Source organism: Corythoichthys intestinalis, chromosome 10 (genome assembly GCF_030265065.1).
Source record: "Corythoichthys intestinalis isolate RoL2023-P3 chromosome 10, ASM3026506v1, whole genome shotgun sequence".
Lineage (NCBI taxonomy): Eukaryota > Metazoa > Chordata > Actinopteri > Syngnathiformes > Syngnathidae > Corythoichthys > Corythoichthys intestinalis.
In genome coordinates this window covers 51,496,027-51,516,713 of record NC_080404.1, presented here as the reverse complement: position 1 = coordinate 51,516,713, position 20,687 = coordinate 51,496,027, and the positions used below count along the sequence as shown (strand labels likewise).

The window sequence follows — 20,687 nt, the reverse complement described above, 5'->3', positions numbered from 1 at the left end:
TCTATTTCACACACAACAAACCGAGTACTAAATCATTCGAATATACAGTGAGCAACACTGAGAGAATCAGAAGAAATTTGAATACCGAATATTATTTGTATCAATTGCAGTTTTCCAGTCATCCACTAAGTGGCACTAACATAAACCACAATGTAGCTCCAAATACTGTTTTGTATAATAACACGTTAACATTACCATTTTTTTTTTGCCAGTTTTGTGATTTGAAACTGGTTTATCCTAACCAGTGTTGTTAATCTTACTGAAAAAAAGTAATTAATTATAGTTACAAATTACTTCTCCCAAAAAGTAATTGCGTTAGTAACTCAATTACCTGAATGTAAGAGTAATTAGTTACTTGGCAAAGTAATTGGTTCTAATTACTTTTTTTTTCCCCCTCAAAAAAAAAAAAAAAAAAAAAAAAAAAAAAGGCCATACTATGTGAAGTTTTTTGTGAAGGTTTTTGGTACAATTGGCCCGAGCCCAATTCTTTACCCTAATTTACCCTTTACCCTGAATCAACTGTTAAAAGTTGTTAAAATTGCTCCCATGGGGTGGCGTGGCGTGGCTCAGTGGTAGATTAGTTGTCCCCCAACCCAGAGGTTGTGGGTTCGATTCTTCGCCCTGATGAACTCGCCTAAGTATCCTTGAGCAAGATACTGAACCCCATGTTGCTCCTGGTGCTGCATCACCAGTAGGTGAATGGCGCGATAGTGTAAAGCGCTTTGAGCGCCTTGAAAGGTGGAAAAGCGCTATGTAAGTGTAACACCATTACTGCATTTGTTCCCTTCTCTCTACTTTCGACATATGAAAGTTTTAAAACTGTTTCATCATTTAAAGATAGATTCAAGTCAAGATTTTGCCGATTTAGAAGTATTTTAGATAAAAAGTTACTTAGGTTCGCTAGGAAGGTTCTCTACAACAGAGCCGTCCTAAAAAGTCTACTGCTTTAAGATGGCGGCTGTCTACTAACGCATTTAGTGCCATGCAGTGTTGTTAATTTTACTTTAAAAAAGTAATTAATTACAGTTACAAATTACTTCTCCCAAAAAGTAATTGCGTTAGTAACTCAGTTACCTGAATGTAAGAGTAATTAGTTACTTGGCAAAGTAACTAGTGATATGTTTTTTTTTTTTCTCAAAAAAAAAAAACAAAAACAAAAAAAAACACAGGTCACACAATGTGAAGCTTAAAAGGTTTGGGGGACAACTGGCCCTAGCCCAATTCTTTACCCTCAACTTAACTAGACAAAAGGGTATTGCGATAACTAGCTAGTAACCTTTGCTATGTGTGGAAGTCATTTAAAGTTGTGAATCAATCGTTAAAGTTGTTAAAATTTCTCCCGTTATTGCATTAGTTCCCTTCTGTCTACTTTAAACATGTGTAAGTTTTAAAACTGTTTCATCATTTAAAGATAGATTTAAGTTAAGATTTTGCCGATTTAGGAGCATTTTAGATTAAAAAAAAATTACTTAGATTCGCTAGGAAGGATCTCTACATCAGGGCCTTCCTGAGAGGTCTACTGCTTTAAGATGGCGGCTGTTTACAAACGCATGTAGTCCTTAAAACATGTTGGCAATGCAGCAGTGTCTGTCAATTGCATCTAGTTTTATAATATGATATCTACCGTGTCATGTGGGTGTAGTTTGTCGGCTATGGCTGCAGTCAGGTATTATTGGAGCCACCTAGCATCGCGGTTGCAACGGCGTCTTCCCCACTCCTGCTCTGCTCTCGTCCCCGTGAGTCCGTTTCTCTCAGACTTTTTTTTTATTCAACCAACTTAGTAACGCATAGTAACGCACGCCTTTCCCGCCTCAGAAACGGTAACGGCGTTGCCAAGATGAGAAAAGTAATTAATTAGATTACTCATTACTGAAAAAAATAACGCCGTTAGTAACGCCGTTATATTGTAACGCCGTTATTAACAACACTGATCCTAACCAGTCTTCCTTATTGTGCCTGATATTAATATCAAGGATTTGATGCTATATCTCTGCTATTCATGAGAAAGCTAAATTTTGTTTGAAAAATACACTTCGGTCACAGGCAAATCAGATAAATTCAGAAACTACGGCCTTGTTCAGATTAGCAGCCAAAATCTGATTTTTAGCCCACCCAGATTGAAACTAGATGGCTCTTTTGTAGTCCAAATAGTCACGAAGCACAGAAATCTGATTTTTGCAGGCTGGATTGAAACCACATACGGGAGTTAGTTTCATTTCAGATATGGACAAGATGCTTCTCAGTCAGAACAACTCAAATAGGATTTGACTGTCCGTGACATAATTCTATGCTGGATGACGCCTTCATTGCCACAGCAACCTGTCAGGTGAGTCAATGTTGCCCAGTCTGAACAGGCCCAGATCTGATTTGGACACTTCCTAAAAATAGTGTGAAAAGTCAGCCCTAAAAATCAGATTTGAGGAGGAATCCAATTGAAATCAGATATGTGGTCTGAACGAAGCCTAAGTAGGCCCACGTACAGTATAATACTGTAAAATGGAATATTGTATAAGCACCGGTTAGACTGTGACACTGCAGCTTCAGCAAACAGTATGTAGAATTAATAATGATAAAACTAAATGTCTTCAACTTGTTGACATTGCTTGAGATCCAGTCGACAAAGACTAGTTTTGTGTGTCGTCAACAGTGGCGTTACTGTGTAACGTCGTTTCAAACTGCGTTATTTTCTTTCAGTACTGAATAATCGAATTAATTACTTCTCCCATCTTTGCAACGCCTTTGCCGTTATTTAGGATGTGAAGGGGCCGGTTACTACAATTCGGTTGAATGAAGGGCGAGTTGTCTGATTTTGTCACAGCTGCCTAAGAGTGAGCAGAGCGGGATGGCAGAGGAGGGAACTGGGTGATGACGCCGTTGCAAGTGCGATGATTGCTTGGTGGCTCGGAGCGTTAGCATAGCATTTGCGTTCTCTTCAGCATTAGCATTTAGCATTGCGAACATCATCTTAAACTCTTGGGATTTTTTTTTTCTTTCCATACAGTTCATGGCGTCCAGGTGGGAACAATTAATTGACAATAATGTGCAGTTTTCCTGCTGAGTGTGCATTATCATCACCAAGATAGTGTTGTCCTACGATATAATAATTTGTTTTTTATGACCAAAAATAGTCTAAACTTAACCTAAACCTTTCTTGAATGACGTATCCATGAACCTTGTGTGATGTTTTTTTTATTCAAAACAACTAGAGCAAAGACAGGGGAGGCAGATGATTCAGAGCCTTACCTGCATATTGAAAAATATATATATTTGGGGTATGATGATACACACAAAATCACAGTTCGGTGCGGGTTCAGTACAACAGGAAAAACAAAATGCTTTTTTTCTTACATCATTTGAAACTTTGTGTAACATTACACTCTTATATACAGTACGTGAAATGTAAATTTTAAAAAATGTAAAAAGTGTGACCTGTTTCTTTTTAATGAAAAATCAGTTTAATCAGTAATATTAAAATATTTGATATGAAAGACATTCTAGAATGTACATAGAATGTAATAAACAATGGAACATGAAAAGTAACTTCAGTTACTTTGCTGAGTAACTACTTTCTCTTACAATGAGGTAACTGAGTTACTAACTCAATTACTTTTTGGGAGAAGTAATTTGTATCTGTGACTAATTACTTTTTAAAAGTAAGATTAACAACAATGCTAGTTTTGTGCACTTGCATTTTCTGGATACTCTGGCCTTCGCTCCAAGATTCCAAACACATTCATTTATTTGAATTAAAAATTCTGCCTTGAAAACTGTCCAACTATGAAAAAATTAGGGTTGTTCCAATCATGTTTTTTTGCTCCCGATCCGATCCGATCGTTTTAGTTTAGGTATCTGCCGATCCCGATATTTCCCGATCCGATTGCTTTTTTTTGCTCCCGATTCAATTCCAATCATTCCCGATAATTTTTCCCGATCATATACATTTTGGCAACGCATTAAGAAAAAAATGAATAAAACTCGGACGACTATATACATTCAACATACAGTACATAAGTACTGTATTTGTTTATTATGACAATAAATCCTCAAGATGGCATTTACATTAACATTCTTTCTGTGAGAAGGATCCACGGATAGAAAGACTTGTGACTTTGTATATTGTGACTAAATATTGCCATCTAATGTATTTGTTGAGCTTTCAGTAAATGATACTGTGGCCATGCCCAAATGCATGATGGGTGGATGTAACACGCCTTTAGCAACCATGACTGTGCTTAGTGCTACTAATTGATATATCTTCTCTGCGTTGGGAAATAACATAGGGTATTAAGAAAACGATCAATTGCTACCTTGCTTCCCCACATTGCTTCGCACAATATTTCTAATCGTAGGGAGAGGGATTGTAAGGCTTTAGCCAATTAAAAAAAGGCTCCTAAGACTGCCAAAATTCACTCTACTCATTTTACGCTGCCTTTTAGCTCTCTATATAGGTAAAACGGCGCCATTACAGATTGCGCGCGACAATGCGTGAGTGGGTCGTGAAGCGCATGCGTTAATTGCATTAAATATTTTAACGTGATACATTTTTTTAAAAAATTAATTACCGCCGTTATCGGGATAAATTTGATAACCCTATCTTAAGCCTAAACTAAAGACTCTGGATGAGTGTAACATATTATGTGTGTAACGTTAAATACAATGAGAAAACGATTTAATAAAAAAAAAAATATATATATTAAAAAAAGGCATGTCCGATATTTTTTTGCCGATCCCGATACTTTGAAAATTACGTGATCGGACCCGATCATAAGAAAAAAATTCAATTCAAAGATTGTATACGCATATTGCTTTGTCACAAAGAATCAGTGACAAACACCTTTCTCGTCGACAACCATCCTAAAAATTCACACAAAGAAATGAAGTCAAATAAAGAGTGCAATCACAATTTCCTCATCATGGAACTTTTATTGATCTTGTAGCAAGAGAGTTTACTGGTATTTTGACTTTGAAGTTATTTCAAAACAAAGCTTTTTCTAAATCTTTTGTCGTTCTTGTTATAATCACACAATTTTAGGCCCTCGTTGCCCCACCAAATGGATTTTAATTATATTTTCACTCAAGAATTTTGTTAAACAAAATGAATAAATTTAGAATGGAAAAAGCAGTATTTGAGGTGAACTATGCGCAGAAACTCAATTGAACCAAATTACTGCGGTGCGATGTTCTCCTTCATTCTTTCAAACACAGCAGCTACCAACAACAGCAAATAGAATCTGTTTTCTTCATTGGTTTCAAAACAATGTTGCACCTTTACAGTGAAAAAATAAACATCTTTTTCTAGTTTTTTTTTTTTTTTTTGCAGTAGCTCGAAGTGATGACTAGAACCTCCTGTAGACAGATGTACTGCATTGCATTTCAGTAAGGCGTGGGCACATACACATGACCAGACAAAAAAAGGTCATTACAGTATAATGGATTAAGGACACTGGGGACAGTTTTGCAGATTATGGAATGGCACCATTAAATTCAGAGACACTTTTGACAAATCTATTGGTTGGATCCATTTCCAGACAAATGAGATTCTTAATACAGAAAACTGTATTTAACAAAAAAAGATACAATTCTTGGTAAGTTCAAGTCTTCTAAAAAATATCTTCACCCCCAATTCCCAAAATAATGCTGGGTTTAACATTAGGTCAGATTATTCAAGTCACGTATCACCTTCCCACTTGATTCATGTTTGCAAAAATTGGTATCATTTTCAAATTAGGACACTTGTCTTTGGATGTAACCAGAAAAGTGGGAAATTTACTGGGAAAAAAACAGATATCAGTGCAGTTAATTCTTGGGCTGTCAAAACTGATAAACTATTTTAATAATTGATTAATAGTTTAGAGCCACTATCCAACTTAAAACTGTGGAAATATTCATATTTCAATTGTAAATACTTTTGTCATGCTAAAGCAGACTGATGCCTACCTGATGACTATCTTGCCTTAACTTGATGAGTCTTAATTTTTTTTGTAAAATCTTGATCAATCGCGACAATGATCAATAGAAAAATCGATTCTTATAATACAGTGCCCTCCATAATTATTGGCACCCCTGGTTAAGATGTGTTTTTTAGCTTCTAATAATTTTTTTTATTCAAATCATATGGGACCTTAATGGAAAAAAAGAGAAAAATCCAACCTTCAATACAAGTGCATTTATTCAGTGGGGAAAAAGTCCCACTTAAAGACATAATTATTTGACATCAAATAATGTGTGTCACAATTATTAGCACCCCTGGTGTTAATACTTTGTACAACCCACTTTTGCCAACAAAACAGCCCCTAATCTTCTCCTATAATGTTTCACAAGATGGGAAAAGACAGAAAGAGGGATCTTCAGCCATTCCTCTATACAGAATCTCTCTAAATCCCAGACCCAGTGACGACCCAGTGACGACACGCCAGGTGAGGCGTGTGCTTTGGTCAGATGAGACCAAGATTGAGCTTTTTGGCAACAAACACTCTAAGTGGGTCTGGCGTGCCACGAAAGATGCGCATGCTGAAAAGCACCTCATACCCACTGTGAAGTATGGGGGTGGATCAGCGATGCTGTGGGGCTGTTTTGCTTCCAAAGGCCCTGGGAACCTTGTTAGGGTGCATGGCATCATGAATGCTTTGAAATACCAGGACATTTTAAATCAAAATCTGTTGACCTCTGCCTGAAAGCTGAAGATGGGTCGTCACTGGGTCTGGGATTTAGAGAGATTCTGCAAAGAGGAATGGCTGAAGATCCCTCTTTCTGTCTTTTCCCATCTTGTGAAATATTATAGGAGAAGATTAGGTGGTTTTGTTGGCAAAAGGGGGTTGTACAAAGTATTAACACCAGGGGTGCTAGTAATTGTTACACACTTCCCCACTTTCCCCACTGAATAAATGCACTTGTATTGAAGGTTGGATTTTTCTTTTTTTCCATTAAGGTCCCATTTTATTTGAATAAAAAAAATATTAGAAGCTAAAAAACACATCTTAACCAGGGGTGCCAATGATTATGGAGGGCACTTTATGTATTTGATATTGACAGCCATAGTTAATTCAAAAACCCACATTTTTGTTTTGTTTTGACAAAAATTGATCTTGAAAATACAAAACATACGGTAGATGAAAATTTCAAAGCGTGCATCTTCCTCACAAAACCAAATGTCCATTACAGTTTTTTTTTTTTTTATTAACAAAATCAATTATCATTTTAATTTTGTTTAACGTGTCCAACTTTGAACATTTCCAATATTTTGCAGCACTTCCTGTCTCAAGTTTTTGTTTTACCAACATAAAGCTCTTGTCAATTGAAAAAGGCATGTCTGGAGGGTGAACTATATAAATTTGTACTTGCTCAAGAGTACAATCAATGAAAAATTTAAAAAATTTCCCGAATAGTCAGAAATACACACTTAAAGAGCAAACATTTCTTTTCATAGCCTTCAATTATAATGGGAAATACTTGTATTTCCATATCATTATTATACATAGATTGACTGCGGTTTGCATTACTAAATAGCAAGTTGGACACCAAATAAACCAAACTGCACATCGTGGAGCATTTACAGTAGTTCCTTATCCAAAAAGGAAAAACGTTGGTATCGGGCATTATCATAAAGAGAAAGCCAACACTTAACACTTGAACATCCTGATGTGGACTGATCAATAGTATCAATTTGTGATAAACATTCAATTGAGAACATTTGGATATAGGAGGTTTCCGCCCAATGCCAACCAAATTAGAACATCAATAACAAATTTCTAAGCTTGAAGGCCCAAGTACAAAACACGGCCATTTTCTCTTGATATTAATCAAAATATTGGTCTGAAGGTGTACTCTGTAAATGAGACCACTGCTATTCATGTGCGTGTGTGCAGATGCATAATCATTACACCAGCTCCCTCTGTTGTGAAGTGGAACTCTATAGCAGCAATGGAAATCTATTCAATTAAACCCAGTTGCCAGAGTCAGCCCCAAGTAGCAGACAGTATGCGCTGTATTCCCATGATTTGCAAACACACACACGACATCTAACAGCAGCGAGGTGAAGAGCAGAAGAAGATGGCTGCCATGAGGGCTCAACAACATGTTTGTTTCTATAAGCCAAGCCACTAGCATGCCAGGGCATGCCAGGTCAATTACTTGTTTTTTTGTTGTTGTTGTTGCATGTGTGTGTGCTGGCGTCAGTCTGTCAGATGTCCATTTCAAACTGAGCGTCATCACCTTAAAACAAACAAACAAACAAACAAACAGAAAAAAGTCAGAACATTAGAAATGCATTCTAATACATACAGTGGGGCAAATAAGTATTTAGTCAACCACTAATTATGCAAGTTCTTCCACTTGAAAATATTAGAGAGGCCTGTAATTGTTAACAAGGGATAATCCTCAACCATGAGAGACAGAATGTGGAAAACCCCCCAGAAAATCCCATTGTTTGATTTTTGAAGAATTTATCTGCAAATCATGGTGGAAAATAAGTATTTCATCAATACCAAAAGTTCATCTCAATACTTTGTTATGTACCCTTTGTTGGCTATAACGGAGGCCGAACGTTTTCTGTAACTCTTCACAAGCTTTTCACACACTGTTGCTGGTATTTTGGCCCATTCCTCCATGCAGATCTCCTCTAGAGCAGTGATGTTTTGGGGCTGTCGTTGGGTAACACGGAGTTTCAACTCCCTCTACAGATTTTCTATGGGGTTGAGATCTGGAGACTGGCTAGGCCACTCCAGGACCTTGAAATGCTTCTTACGAAGCCACTCCTTTGTTGCCCTGGCTGTGTGTTTGGGATCATTGTCATGCTGAAAGACCCAGCCACGTCTCATCTTCAATGCCCTTGCTGATGGAAGGAGATTTTCACTCAAAATCGCTCGATACATGAACCCATTCATTATTTCCTTTACACAGATCAGTCATCCTGCTCCCTTTGCAGAAAAACAGCGCCAAAGCATGATGTTTCCACCCCTATGCTTCACAGTGGGTATGGTGTTCTTCGGATGCAATTCAGTATTCTTTATCCTCCAAACACGAGAACCTGTGTTTCTACCAAAAAGTTCTATTTTGGTTTCATCTGACAATAACACATTCTCCCAGTACTCTTCTGGATCATTCAAATGCTCTCTAGCGAACCGCAGACGGGCCTGGACTTGTACTGGCTTCAGCAGAGGGATACGTCTGGCAATGCAGGATTTGAGTCCCTGGTGGCGCATTGTGTTGCTGATAGTAGCCTTTGTTACTGTGGTTCCAGCTCTCTGCAAGTCATTCACTAGGTCCCCCCGTGTGGTTCTGGGATTTTTGCTCACTGTTTTTGTTATCATTTTGACGCCACGGGGTGAGATCTTGCGTGGAGCCCCTGATCGAGGGAGATTATCAGTGGTCTTGTATGTCTTCCATTTTCTAATAATTGCTCCCACAGTTGATTTCTTTACACCAAGTGTTTTACCTATTGCAGATTCAGTCTTCCCGACCTGGCGCAGGTCTACAATTTTGTCTCTGGTGTCCTTCGACAGCTCTTTGGTCTTGGCCATAGTGGCGTTTGGAGTGTGACTGACTGAGGTTGTGGACAAGTGTCTTTTATACCGATAATGAGTTAAAACAGGTGCCATTAATACAGGTAACGAGTGGAACCTCGTTAGACCTCGTTAGAAGAAGTTAGACCTCTTTGACAGTCAGAAATCTTGCTTGTTTTTAGGTGACCAAATACTTATTTTCCACTCTATTTTGGAAATAAATTCTTTAAAAATCAAACAATGTGATTTTCTTTTTTTCCACATTCTGTCTTTCATGGTTGAGGTTTACCCATGTTGACAATTACAGGCCTCTCTAATCTTTTCAAGTAGGAGAACTTGTACAATTGGTGGTTGAGTAAATACCTATTTGCCCCACTGTACACAGTCAAACCCTGCTATTAGGGATGTCCCAATCCAGTCACGTGATCGGAAATAAGGCCGATCGTGCCATTTTTCAGAGGATCTGAATTGGATGAAAAGGATCTTCTGCTTCATGCTCATACAGCCTCTCACTCTCCCTCCTGCAGATTTTCTTGGTCAACAGGCTGCTGGAGTTTGCTACTTAACCCTTTAACACCGAACGTGTCGGCGACTATGTGTCTACTAGGAGTGGGAACATCTTGGTACCTCACGATACAATACGGTTTGCGATACAAAGCTCACGATAACAATGACCTTACAGTATGGCGATACAACGATTATCGATGAATTGGTCAGGAAATCATTCTAGGACATTCTAAAACAACTAATAAACAGAAAAAACAAGCTTCTGCTGTGAATTGGAATGAGTTTATCACTAGTAGACGTCCAATCCATTTGAATTGAGAGGGATGGCAGCAAATGAACACACACATAAATATATATTTCTTACCTAAGAATCCCTTATGTTTACGAACTCTGCTGACCCTGTCATTTCGCATCTAGTTCAACATACATGTGATATCTATGAGACACATCAGACGCTACCTGCTACCACCGTAGCATCATGCGGGCTAGTTTTTAGCAACGTCCGCGTAGTTTGTAGCGGCTGTCGGCTGCAGTTAGGTATTTTTTTTATTGCTTCTTCCTCTATGCACGTGACATCAGCGCGTTGTCCCGCATTGAAAGTAGTCCGGGCAAAATGTGATGCTTAGAGCTGGCAAAATTAAACGATTCCTCGAGGTGAATAAAATTACTCGTTCAGTTTTTAAACTCGAGTTGCTCGAGTATTCGTTTTAGCTCTACATTCAACTATGGAAAGAACAAAGTACGCAAATATATTTCATTTATTCAGATCTACAACATATTAGTGTTCCTTTTTTTTTTTTTTAGCAGTGTATATTGCAATGTTTATCTTTTACAATATCTTTCTGGCCCCTTTTATATATGGCGGAAAACAGACTAGACTGAAAAAGCAGTTTCTGATTCTGAAGAAACAGCTGTATTTTAAGCCAAAATAACTGTTGTGTTTGATAGAACAATATTTCTATATGGTGCCATAGCAGATTCATGGCACATTAAGCCCCCGAACTATTTTTCATTTGTTCGTTTTACCCTGGAAACCCCCGTTTACAGATGTCGGCGCAACCGCTTTTGTTTCAACCCAGCCATAAAACAAAGGTAATTAGTAGGGTTGTTCCGATCATGTTTTTTTGCTCCCGATCCGATTCCCATCATTTTAGTTTGAGGATCTGCCGATCCCGAGATTTCCCGATCCGATTGCTTTTTTTTTGCTCCCTATTCAATTCCAATCATTTCCGATAATTTTATCCGATTATATACATTTTGGCAATGCATTAAGAAAAAAATGAATAAAACTCAGACGAATATATACATTCAACATACAGTACATAGGTACTGTATTTGTTTATTATGACAATAAATCCTCAAAATGGCATTTACATTATTAACATTCTTTCTGTGAGAGGGATCCACGGATTGAAAGACTTGTGACTTTGTATATTGTGACTAAATATTGCCATCTAGTGTATTTGTTGAGCTTTCAGTAAATGATACTGAAGGCCATGCCCAATGCATGATGGGAAGTGGAACCATGACAAGTGAAACCACGACTGTGCGTAGTGCTACCAATTCATACATCTTCTCTGCGATGAAATATAATTCAAGGTGTTAAGGAAAAGATCAATTGTTAACTTGCTTCCCCACATTGCTTTCCATTATATTTCTAATTGTAGGGAGAGGGATTGTTAGGCTTTAGCCAATTAAAATAAGGCTCTAAAGGCTGCCAAACTCCACTCTACTCTGTTTTCGCTGCCTTTCAGCTCTCTATATTGGTAAAACGGCGCCATTACAGATGGAGCGCGACAACGCGTGAGTGGGTCGTGCAGCGCATGCATTAATTATGTTAAATATTTTAACGTGATACATTTTTTAAAAAATTAATTACCGCCGTTATTGGGATAAATTTGATAACTCTACCTTAAGCCTTAACTAAAGACTCTGGATAAGTGTAACATATTATGTCTGTAACGTTAAATATGAAAAAATGGTTTAATTAAAAAAAATATATGTATTATTAGAAAAAGGCATGGCCGAAATTTTTTTGCCGATCCGATACTTTGAAAATGACGTGATCGGACCCGATCGATCGGCATGTAATTAGTTATATTTATTATTCAAAATGTCTGTCAATTTACCTTAGAATCATTAATTGATGTGTAATATTTCGTTTAAAAAAAAAAAAACGACTTTAAAAAAATCATTCACTCGCATATTTTAAACTTTTAAACAAATGACGTCACAGTGAAAAAAATGGTGTCTGTAAATTAAAAAAAAACGTTTAAAAGGGAAAATATGTGAAAAAGAAAATCTCGACCACTGCTTAACGTCTGCGATTTCTGCAACTCGACCTTTGTTATATTAGCATGTTGCAGCCATAAAATCCCCCAAAAATCCAGCTGTGTCTTGACACTCAGTGATACATGCTACATGGAGTTTTTGGATCGAAACAAAGTAAGCATGCGATCATATCTCGTTAAAGTCATGGCGTATGTAATTCTGCTCTCACGTGCTCTCACCTCCTGATAGGGTTTTGCGGTTTATTTATTTATTTTATTTTTTTCTAAATGCCCTTCTGTTCAAAAATGTTTTCCCCCAGAAAATTGAGATTTTAAGCTTTCCAATGATGTATCACACATGCATATACTGTAGGACAATCTTGAAATCTGGCCAAATTGAAGGTCTCAGAGCGGAACTTCAAGTCACCTGAGTGTTTTCCGCCTTGTATTTTTTACTTTGTAAGGACTAAAAGTAACAAAATAATGCAGAAATACAATGGCATTGCCAAAAGATGCAAAAATATATACGTTTTATACTCCGTAACACTCCTGGAAAAAGCTGAAGTGGAAGTATTGTAAAAAGTTCATACAGTACGCTACCATGTTTGAAACGTTTGTTCAACAAAAACCCCAAAAATTTAAAAAAAACTTTTTTCCCCAGTGTCAGATCGGGACTCAGTATCGGCAGATTCTTAAAATCAGGTGACTCGGACTCTGGTGCAAAAATATGTGACCTCCCTACCTGCTATATCAGGTTACAGATGATGCACACAGTCACTACTTGGAGTAATTATCTAATTGGGGAAAAAAACTACTTATTACCGGTCATAGGCTTTCCATCGTGGTTGTTGACATGATTGTTGGCCTCATTTTTCTGGTTCTCATTGATTGTGTTCTGACTCGTCACGCCAGGGATGACAGGCAGGTGAGCAGGCGGTGTCTGGGCTATGGGAGAATTGCGCATGTCCAGCAAAAATTTGCGCTCGTAGATGATCCGCGTTCCTGCAATGGTGTCCACAGGATGGGTTTTATAGAAACATTTATGGTTTCAGAATCTAAATTTTCAAGACAAGAAATATAAGGCAAGGGATATATTTAGCCTCAAATCAGTTGCACAAAAACAGGCCAACTTTATCCTGGACAAGTAACCATGACCTTGACCAAGTTTACATCCAGGGTATGGATACTTACCCTGGACATTACCACGAAAACGGCATTTGTTCATACATAAGCCGCACTGGACTATAAGACGCAGCTGTCCTTACTATATTATGGGATATTTACACCAAAATATATTAACCGGTAGCACTTTATTTGACAGTGGCATCATACGACTGTCATAAAACCAAAGGAACCACCATGAAGCTTTGAACCAATTGGCTGCAAAGCTTAATTGCTTCAATAAGCTTCATTTGGCCTTCACTGCCCCCTTGAGGGAGACAGTCAACCTCTGCTGCCACCTGCTGTCAACACTGTTGTTGTCCAACATTCCTCCTAGCATGAATTGCAGCTCTACAGACGCAAATAACAATCAAAATTCATGTTCGGTGCTAATTATGTCTTCAGTTACTGTTCCAGGTTTTTATTAATTGCTAGTTATGGTATTTGGTAACACTTTATTTGACCGTGGCACCATAAGACTGTCATTAGACAATCATAATTATGACATGACACTGTCATGACGATTAATGAATGCTTATAACAGATGTCATTTAGTGTGATCTGGCCAATTATCTCACTTTTGAATGGATGTAAAAGATCCGAGCTGGACACAAATGGAGTTAGTGACATAATTTGGCGGATGACATTTAATGTCATCTGTCATAAGCATTCAGTAATAACAATGATTGTGTCATGTCGTAATTATGACAGTCTTATGGCATTCCTATGATGTCACTATCAAATAAAGTGAAACCTATTAACCCAAATAAATCAACAAATAAGCCACACTGGACTATAACCCGCAAGATTCAAAATAAAGGAAAAAAGTTATGATTAAAAAAAAAAACAAAAAAAACGAGGCACTCAGGATGTGGAAAAATAAAAAGCCTTTATCAGATCATGGCTTTGTTCAGATTAAAAATGCCGACATGTTTCGGCCATGTAGGCCTTCATCAACGCAAAGTAAAACAAAAAGTAGCGGCTTATAGTCCGAAAATTACGGTACTTCACGACATATTCTGTCGTATAGTGTAGTGGAGAGAAGAAACTTGAAATAAGCTCCATCTACCAAACACAATTTCATATGAAGTGAGTATGGAATGAACCTCGAAGGTGTATTTGGAATACTTTCCCCAACACAAACACCAAGGTGTTCAATCAAATACTGTACCTACTTCACAAAGCAATTGAAAATACATGACTTTGAAAGAGTAAGAAAAAAAACAAAAATAATGATACAGTGAGGAGAACAAGTATTTGATACACTGCCAATTTTGCTGGTTTTCCCACTTGCAAAGCATGTAGAGGTCTGTAATTTATATAATAAATTCTCTTCAACTGTGAGGGACGGAATCTAATACAAAAAAACAGAAAATCACGTTGTATGATTTTTAAATAATAAATTTGCATTTAATTGCATGAAATAAGTATTTGATACATCACAAAAATCAAACTTAATATTTGGTACAGAAACCTTTGTTTGCTATGACAGATACCAAACGTTCCCTGTAGTCCTTGACAAGGTTTGCACACACTGCAGCAGGGATTTTGGCCCACTCCTCCATGCAGATCTTCTCCAGAGCCTTCAGGTTTCGGGGCTGCTGCTGGGCAACACGGACTTTCAGCTCCCTCCATAGATTTTCTTTCGGGTTCAGATCTGGTGACTGGCTAGGCCACTCCAGGACCTTAAGATGCTTCTCACGGAGCCACTCTTTAGTTGCCTTGGCTGTGTGCTTTGGGTCGCTGTCATGCTGGAAGACCCAGCCACGACCCATCTTCAGGGCTCTCACTGAAGGAAGGAGGTTTTCAGCCAAGATCTGGCGATACATAGCCCCATCCATCCTCCCCTCAATACGGTGCAGTTGTCCTTGTACCCTTGGTAGAGAAGCAGCCCCAAAAAAATGATGTTTCGGCCTCCATGTTTCACGGTTGGGATGGTGTGCTTGGGGTTGTACTCATCCTTCTTTTTCCTCCAAACACAACGAGCCGAGTTTAGACCAAAAAGTTCAATTCTGGTCTCATCCGACCACATGACCTTCTCCCATTGCTCCTCTGGATCATCCAGATGGTCAGTGGCAAACTTCAGACGTGTCTGGACATGCACTGGCTTCAGCAGCGGGACCTTGCGTGCGCTGTAGGATTTTAATCCATGACGGCGTAATGTGTTTCCGATGGTTTTCTTCGAAACTGTGGTTCCAGCTCTCTTCAGGTCATTGACCAGGTCCTGCCGTGTAGTTCTGGGCTGATCCCTCACTTTCCTCATGATCAGTGATGCCCCACGAGGTGAGATCTTGCATGGAGCCCCAGAATGAGGCAGAGTGACCGTCAACTTGAACTTCTTCCATTTTCTAATAATCGCTCCAACGGTTGTTACCTTCTCTCTCGCTTATTTTCCTGTAGCCCATCCCAGCCTTGTGCAGGTCTATTATTTTATCCCTGATGTCCTTACACAGCTCTTTGGTCTTGGCCATTGTGGAGAGGTTGGAGTTTGTTTGTTTGTTTGTTTGTTTGAGCACGTGAACAGGTGTCTTTTATACAGGTAACAAGTTCAAAAAGGTGCAGTTACTTTCGGTAATGAGTGGAGATGAGGAGGGGTTCTTAAAAAAGAACTAAGAGCCGAAATATTTACTAGTTGGTAATGTATCAAATATTTATTTCATGCAGTTAAATACAAATTTATTATTTAAAAATGATACAATGTGATTTTCTGGATTTTTGTATTAGATTCCGTCCCTCACAGTTGAAGAGAACTTATGATACAAATTACAGACCTCTACATGGCTTGCAAGTGGGAAAACCAGCAAAATCGGCAGTGTATCAAATACTTGTTCTCCCCACTGTATATTAGCACTTAAAAATTTCAACTACAATGGAACTGACAATAAATAAGTTTAAAGTCTCTTAAAAATACGCCCCCCCACCTGAAAAAATCTGGAGACTTTCCCATTAGATCGGAAGGGTTTACTTTTGAACTTCAAAAATCTTTCCATTGATTCATTTGGTCTTTTTGCTATTAAACCTAGCATTATGTCGCAATATTTACGCATGCGTTATCCATTTTTCTAGCAGTGATTCTTGCAATCGATTTCATGGACTTCTTGAGAATTCCGTGAATGCCTACCGATCCCAACAATCCACAACTGGCTTGACTAGACCCTCTTCATCCTGGCTCCACAAATGTGCAACCAATTAATCCAATAAAGTGACAACCATGCTTCGTTATTTTAAATCATTAAATCTCTTACCCCTTTAAACAAAAGATAAGCATTTGACATTTTGCATTCTTTAACGAATACAGTACAACCTGAGCTGTGACCTTAAAACCAAGGTACACACCGTTCCATTCCTAGCAAAGCTGTCTTTGGAAACCATTCAACCTCCCTATTGACAACTATGTTAAAAAGCAGACTTCTTTTTAAGCACATTCCTAACTCTCTCTTTATAAAATATGAAGTATTTATGTCAGTGATAGCAACCACACATAGCTCTTCGACTACAGTGGCAGGAAAAGGGTTTATTTTTACTTTTGTTTGTTTATAACTGTTTCAAGAACCAAAGAGGGTGAAGGAATAGATAGCGTTTATTGTATTTTATTGGAGTTTCTTTGATTATGTCCTGCCTTGTGCTCTGGAAAGCCCTTTGGTCGATCTGTGGCTGTTATGAAAGCACTACGTAAATAAAGTCGCCTTGGCTCTTTCATAAAACGAAATTTACTGACCCGGAGCTATTATATTGTCAGTGTTTATCACCGTTATTCACAGTGGCAACTTGTACAACAGGACCACAACAGCATTTTATCAGGGTTTTGTACGAGCAAATGCTTCATTTGATACAGCTGGGACTAAAAGAATGTTGTGCAAAATCATTTTTACCACAGCCAAGTTAATGCTATATATATAATTTTGTTAATTAAAAACACAATCCTTTTCACCTGCCATTTTCAAGCAGTAGATTATTAAATTAACTATTTTATTATCATACTGTTCACCCAACTACATTGTATCGTGCTGTACATTGTGTGAACGGGTGCATTTATACAGTGGTACCTCTACATACGATCGCTTCGACACACGAACTTTTCGACATCCAACGTAAAATTTGACTCGCCATTTGTTTCTACATCCGACGACATGCTCGAAATACGACGACAATGGCAGCACCGCAGACGAATGCACGGCGGATTTTCTTGTGTGACAAATCAACACTGGTTTCAGAAAAGGTTGGTACAGGTGGTGAAACAAGGAAAAAGTTGACGCTTACCTTCTAAATGAAGATGCAAATGACAGAAAAATATGAGCATGAGGTGGGCATCCGTGAAATGGCTCAACAATACATCTCCACGGTCCTCCTCCGACCATCGTTCGCCAGTCTTTATAAGTTAAGCTGACAATTCTTATTGTGGTAACATCTCCAGAGAAATCGCCAACTTCGCCATGTTTTTATCATTTATTTCACAACTTATTCAAAACAAAAACACCTTCTGTCTGCCGCAAATGACGGTGTTCTCAAGAAAACATTCAAAGTGAAAGTGAAACTCAAGCTCACCGGTCTGTCTCTGGCACGTCAGCCCCGCGGTGCGTTCAGGGTCACCAAAAAACGTCCGCCACATTAGAACCCGATTCGTTACATTAATACAGGAATTATTATTATTATTATTATTTTTATTATTCCGATTTTGATTTATAATTTATTTGTTTTGCTATGTGTAATTGCCATTTGTAATAGTACCAGCAGTATTTTTTAAGGATTTAGTGAAGGTTTTTGGGCTGTGGAACGAATTAATGGAATTATAATGTATTCCTATGGGAAAATCCTGCTCGACATACGACCATTTCGACTTACAAACAAGGTCCTGGAACGGATTAACTTCGTATGTAGAGGTACCACTGTATATTGCAAAATACAAAAAGTAAAATATTAGCAATAAAATGACATTAAAATTGATGTACAGTGGGGCAAATAAGTATTTAGTCAACCACCAATTGTGCAAGTTCTCCTACTTGAAAATATTAGTGAGGCCTGTAATTGTCAACATGGTTAAACCTCAACCATGAGAGACAGAATGTGGGGGAAAAAAAACAGAAAACCACATTGTTTGATTTTTAAAGAACTTATTTGCAAATCATGGTGGAAAATAAGTATTTGGTCAATACCAAAAGTTCATCTGAATACTTTGTTATGTACCCTTTGTTGGCAATAAGGGAGGCCAAACGTTGTCTGTACCTCTTCACAAGCTTTTCACACAATGTTGCTGGTATTTTGGCCCATTCCTCCATGCAGATCTCCTCTAGAACAGTGATGTTTTGGGGCTGTCGTTGGGCAACACGGACTTTCAACTCCCTCCACAGATTTTCTGTGGGGTTGAGAACTGGAGACTGGCTAGGCCACTCCAAGACCTTGAAATACTTCTTACGAAGCCACTCCTTTGCTGCCCTGGCTGTGTGTTTGGGATCATTGTCATGCTGAAAGACCCAGCCACATCTCATCTTCAATGCCCTTGCTGATGGAAGGAGATTTTCACTCAAAATCTCTCGATACATTGCCCCATTCATTATTTCATTAACACAGATCAGTCGTCCTGGTCCCTTTGCAGAAAAACAGCCCCAAAGCAAGATGTCTCCACCCCCATGCTTCACAGTGGGTACGGTGGTCTTCGGATGCAATTCAGTATTCTTTCTCCTCCAAATACGAGAACCTGTGTTTCTACCAAAAAGTTCTATTTTGGTTTCATCTGACCATAACACATTCTCCCAGTCCTCTTCTGGATCATCCAAATGCTCTCTAGCGAACCGCAAACGGGCCTGGACGTGTACTTTCTTCAGCAGGGGGACACGTCTGGCAGTGCAGGATTTGAGTCCCTGGCGGCGCATTGTGTTACTGATAGTAGCCTTTGTTACTGTGGTCCCAGCTCTCTGTAGGTCATTCACTAGGTGTCCCCGTGTGGTTCTGGGATTTTTGCTCACTGTTCTTGTTATCATTTTGACACCACGGGGCGAGATCTTGCATGGAGCCCCAGATCGAGGGAGATTATCAGCGGTCTTGTATGTCTTCCATTTTCTAATAATTGCTCCCACAGTTGATTTCTTTACACCAAGCATTTTAGCTATTGCAGATTCAGTCTTCCCAGCCTGGTGAAGGTCTACAATTTTGTCTCTAGTGTCCTGTGACAGCTGTTTGGTCTTGGCCATAGTGGAGTTTGAAATGTGACTGACTGAGATTGTGGACATGTGTCTTTTATACCGATAATGAGTTAAAACACGTGCCATTAATAAAGGTAATGAGTGGAGCCTCGTTAAACCTTGTTCGAAGAAGTTAGACCTTTCTGACAGCCAGAAATCTTTGTTTGTAGGTGACCAAATACTTATTTTCCACTCTAATTTGGAAATAAATTCTTTAAAAATCAAACAATGTGATTTTCTGTTGTTTTTGTCCCCCACATTCTGTCTCTCATGGTTGAGGTTTACCCATGTTGACAATTACAGGCCTCTCTAATCTTTTCAAGTAGGAGAACTTGCACAATTCGTGGTTGACAAAATGCTTATTTGCCCCACTGTATGTGCGACAACCAAAACCGAATACCATTTTCTTTATGTCAGATCTGATTGGAATGTGCAAATGTGTTCATAGTTTTTGTAACTATGAACCACCAAAATGATGTAGCTGAAAATTCCTGAAGTGGTTTAATTGATGACAAAAAAAAGTGATAACCAATTTAAACGCCACATTCCCTGCGCTGTAAAGAAGCCAATCACAGAGGTGCAACGAACAAGGAGGCGGGACTAACAATGTTTTTGTTTTGAACGATATGACAAGGCAGCTAAAGGCCACAATGACAGGAGTAGCGAGGGTGCGAGGCTTAATGTTATCGCCGGGTTTCTTGTTTGGGGGAAAAAATCCTTTTTACCTCTGGGAGTCGTAGAGAATAAAGTGCCTCCAGGGGTGGTACAATAGTCATGAGGTAGCTGCGTTGTGTCGTTGATCAACACCGTCCTGGTCGGGATGGCCCTGCTCTCGCTAAGCTGACGACTGTTCGACATTTTTGAGTGCCGCTTCGGTGACAATTTCGGACGCTACGGAAACTCGGGGTGCTTGTCTCCCGACGGACGGTGTAAATCCGGGCCGTTCCCCGCTCTCTTATGTCTTTCCAAGGGCTTTCTTGTCGCTCCTCGCGTCCTCCCAGCCGTCAGCGCCTTCCCCTCCCTTAGCAAGGCAGGAAGCAGGACGTGCAGCGGCCGGAAGTGACGACAAA

The 20,687-nt window shown here is 38.8% G+C and overlaps 1 protein-coding gene across 1 annotated transcript; it reads right to left on the bottom strand.

The window, feature by feature from the left end:
• Positions 1-6,898: 6,898 nt before the first annotated feature.
• On the bottom strand, positions 6,899-20,656 carry eif4ebp2 (eukaryotic translation initiation factor 4E binding protein 2). The gene is made up of 3 exons (XM_057847770.1): positions 20,343-20,656; positions 13,100-13,279; positions 6,899-8,211 (listed from the first exon to the last, which is right to left on the bottom strand). The coding sequence occupies exons 1-3, from the start codon at positions 20,473-20,475 to the stop codon at positions 8,180-8,182; spliced, it is 345 nt and encodes a 114-aa protein (XP_057703753.1). The 5' UTR covers positions 20,476-20,656; the 3' UTR covers positions 6,899-8,179.
• Between the last annotated feature and the right edge of the window lie 31 nt (positions 20,657-20,687).

What these genes read in the sequence shown, in the direction of transcription:
- eif4ebp2 (XM_057847770.1), bottom strand. Translation starts at nt 20,475, where the DNA reads ATGTCGAACAGTCGTCAGCTTAGCGAGAGCAGGGCCATCCCGACCAGG. An exon ending in ATTCTCTACGACTCCCAGAG is followed by an intron (nt 13,280 to 20,342) that starts GTAAAAAGGATT and finishes ACACCATTGCAG; the next exon opens with GAACGCGGATCATCTACGAG. An exon ending in CGATGGAAAGCCTATGACCG is followed by an intron (nt 8,212 to 13,099) that starts GTAATAAGTAGT and finishes GTTTGTTTTAAG; the next exon opens with GTGATGACGCTCAGTTTGAA.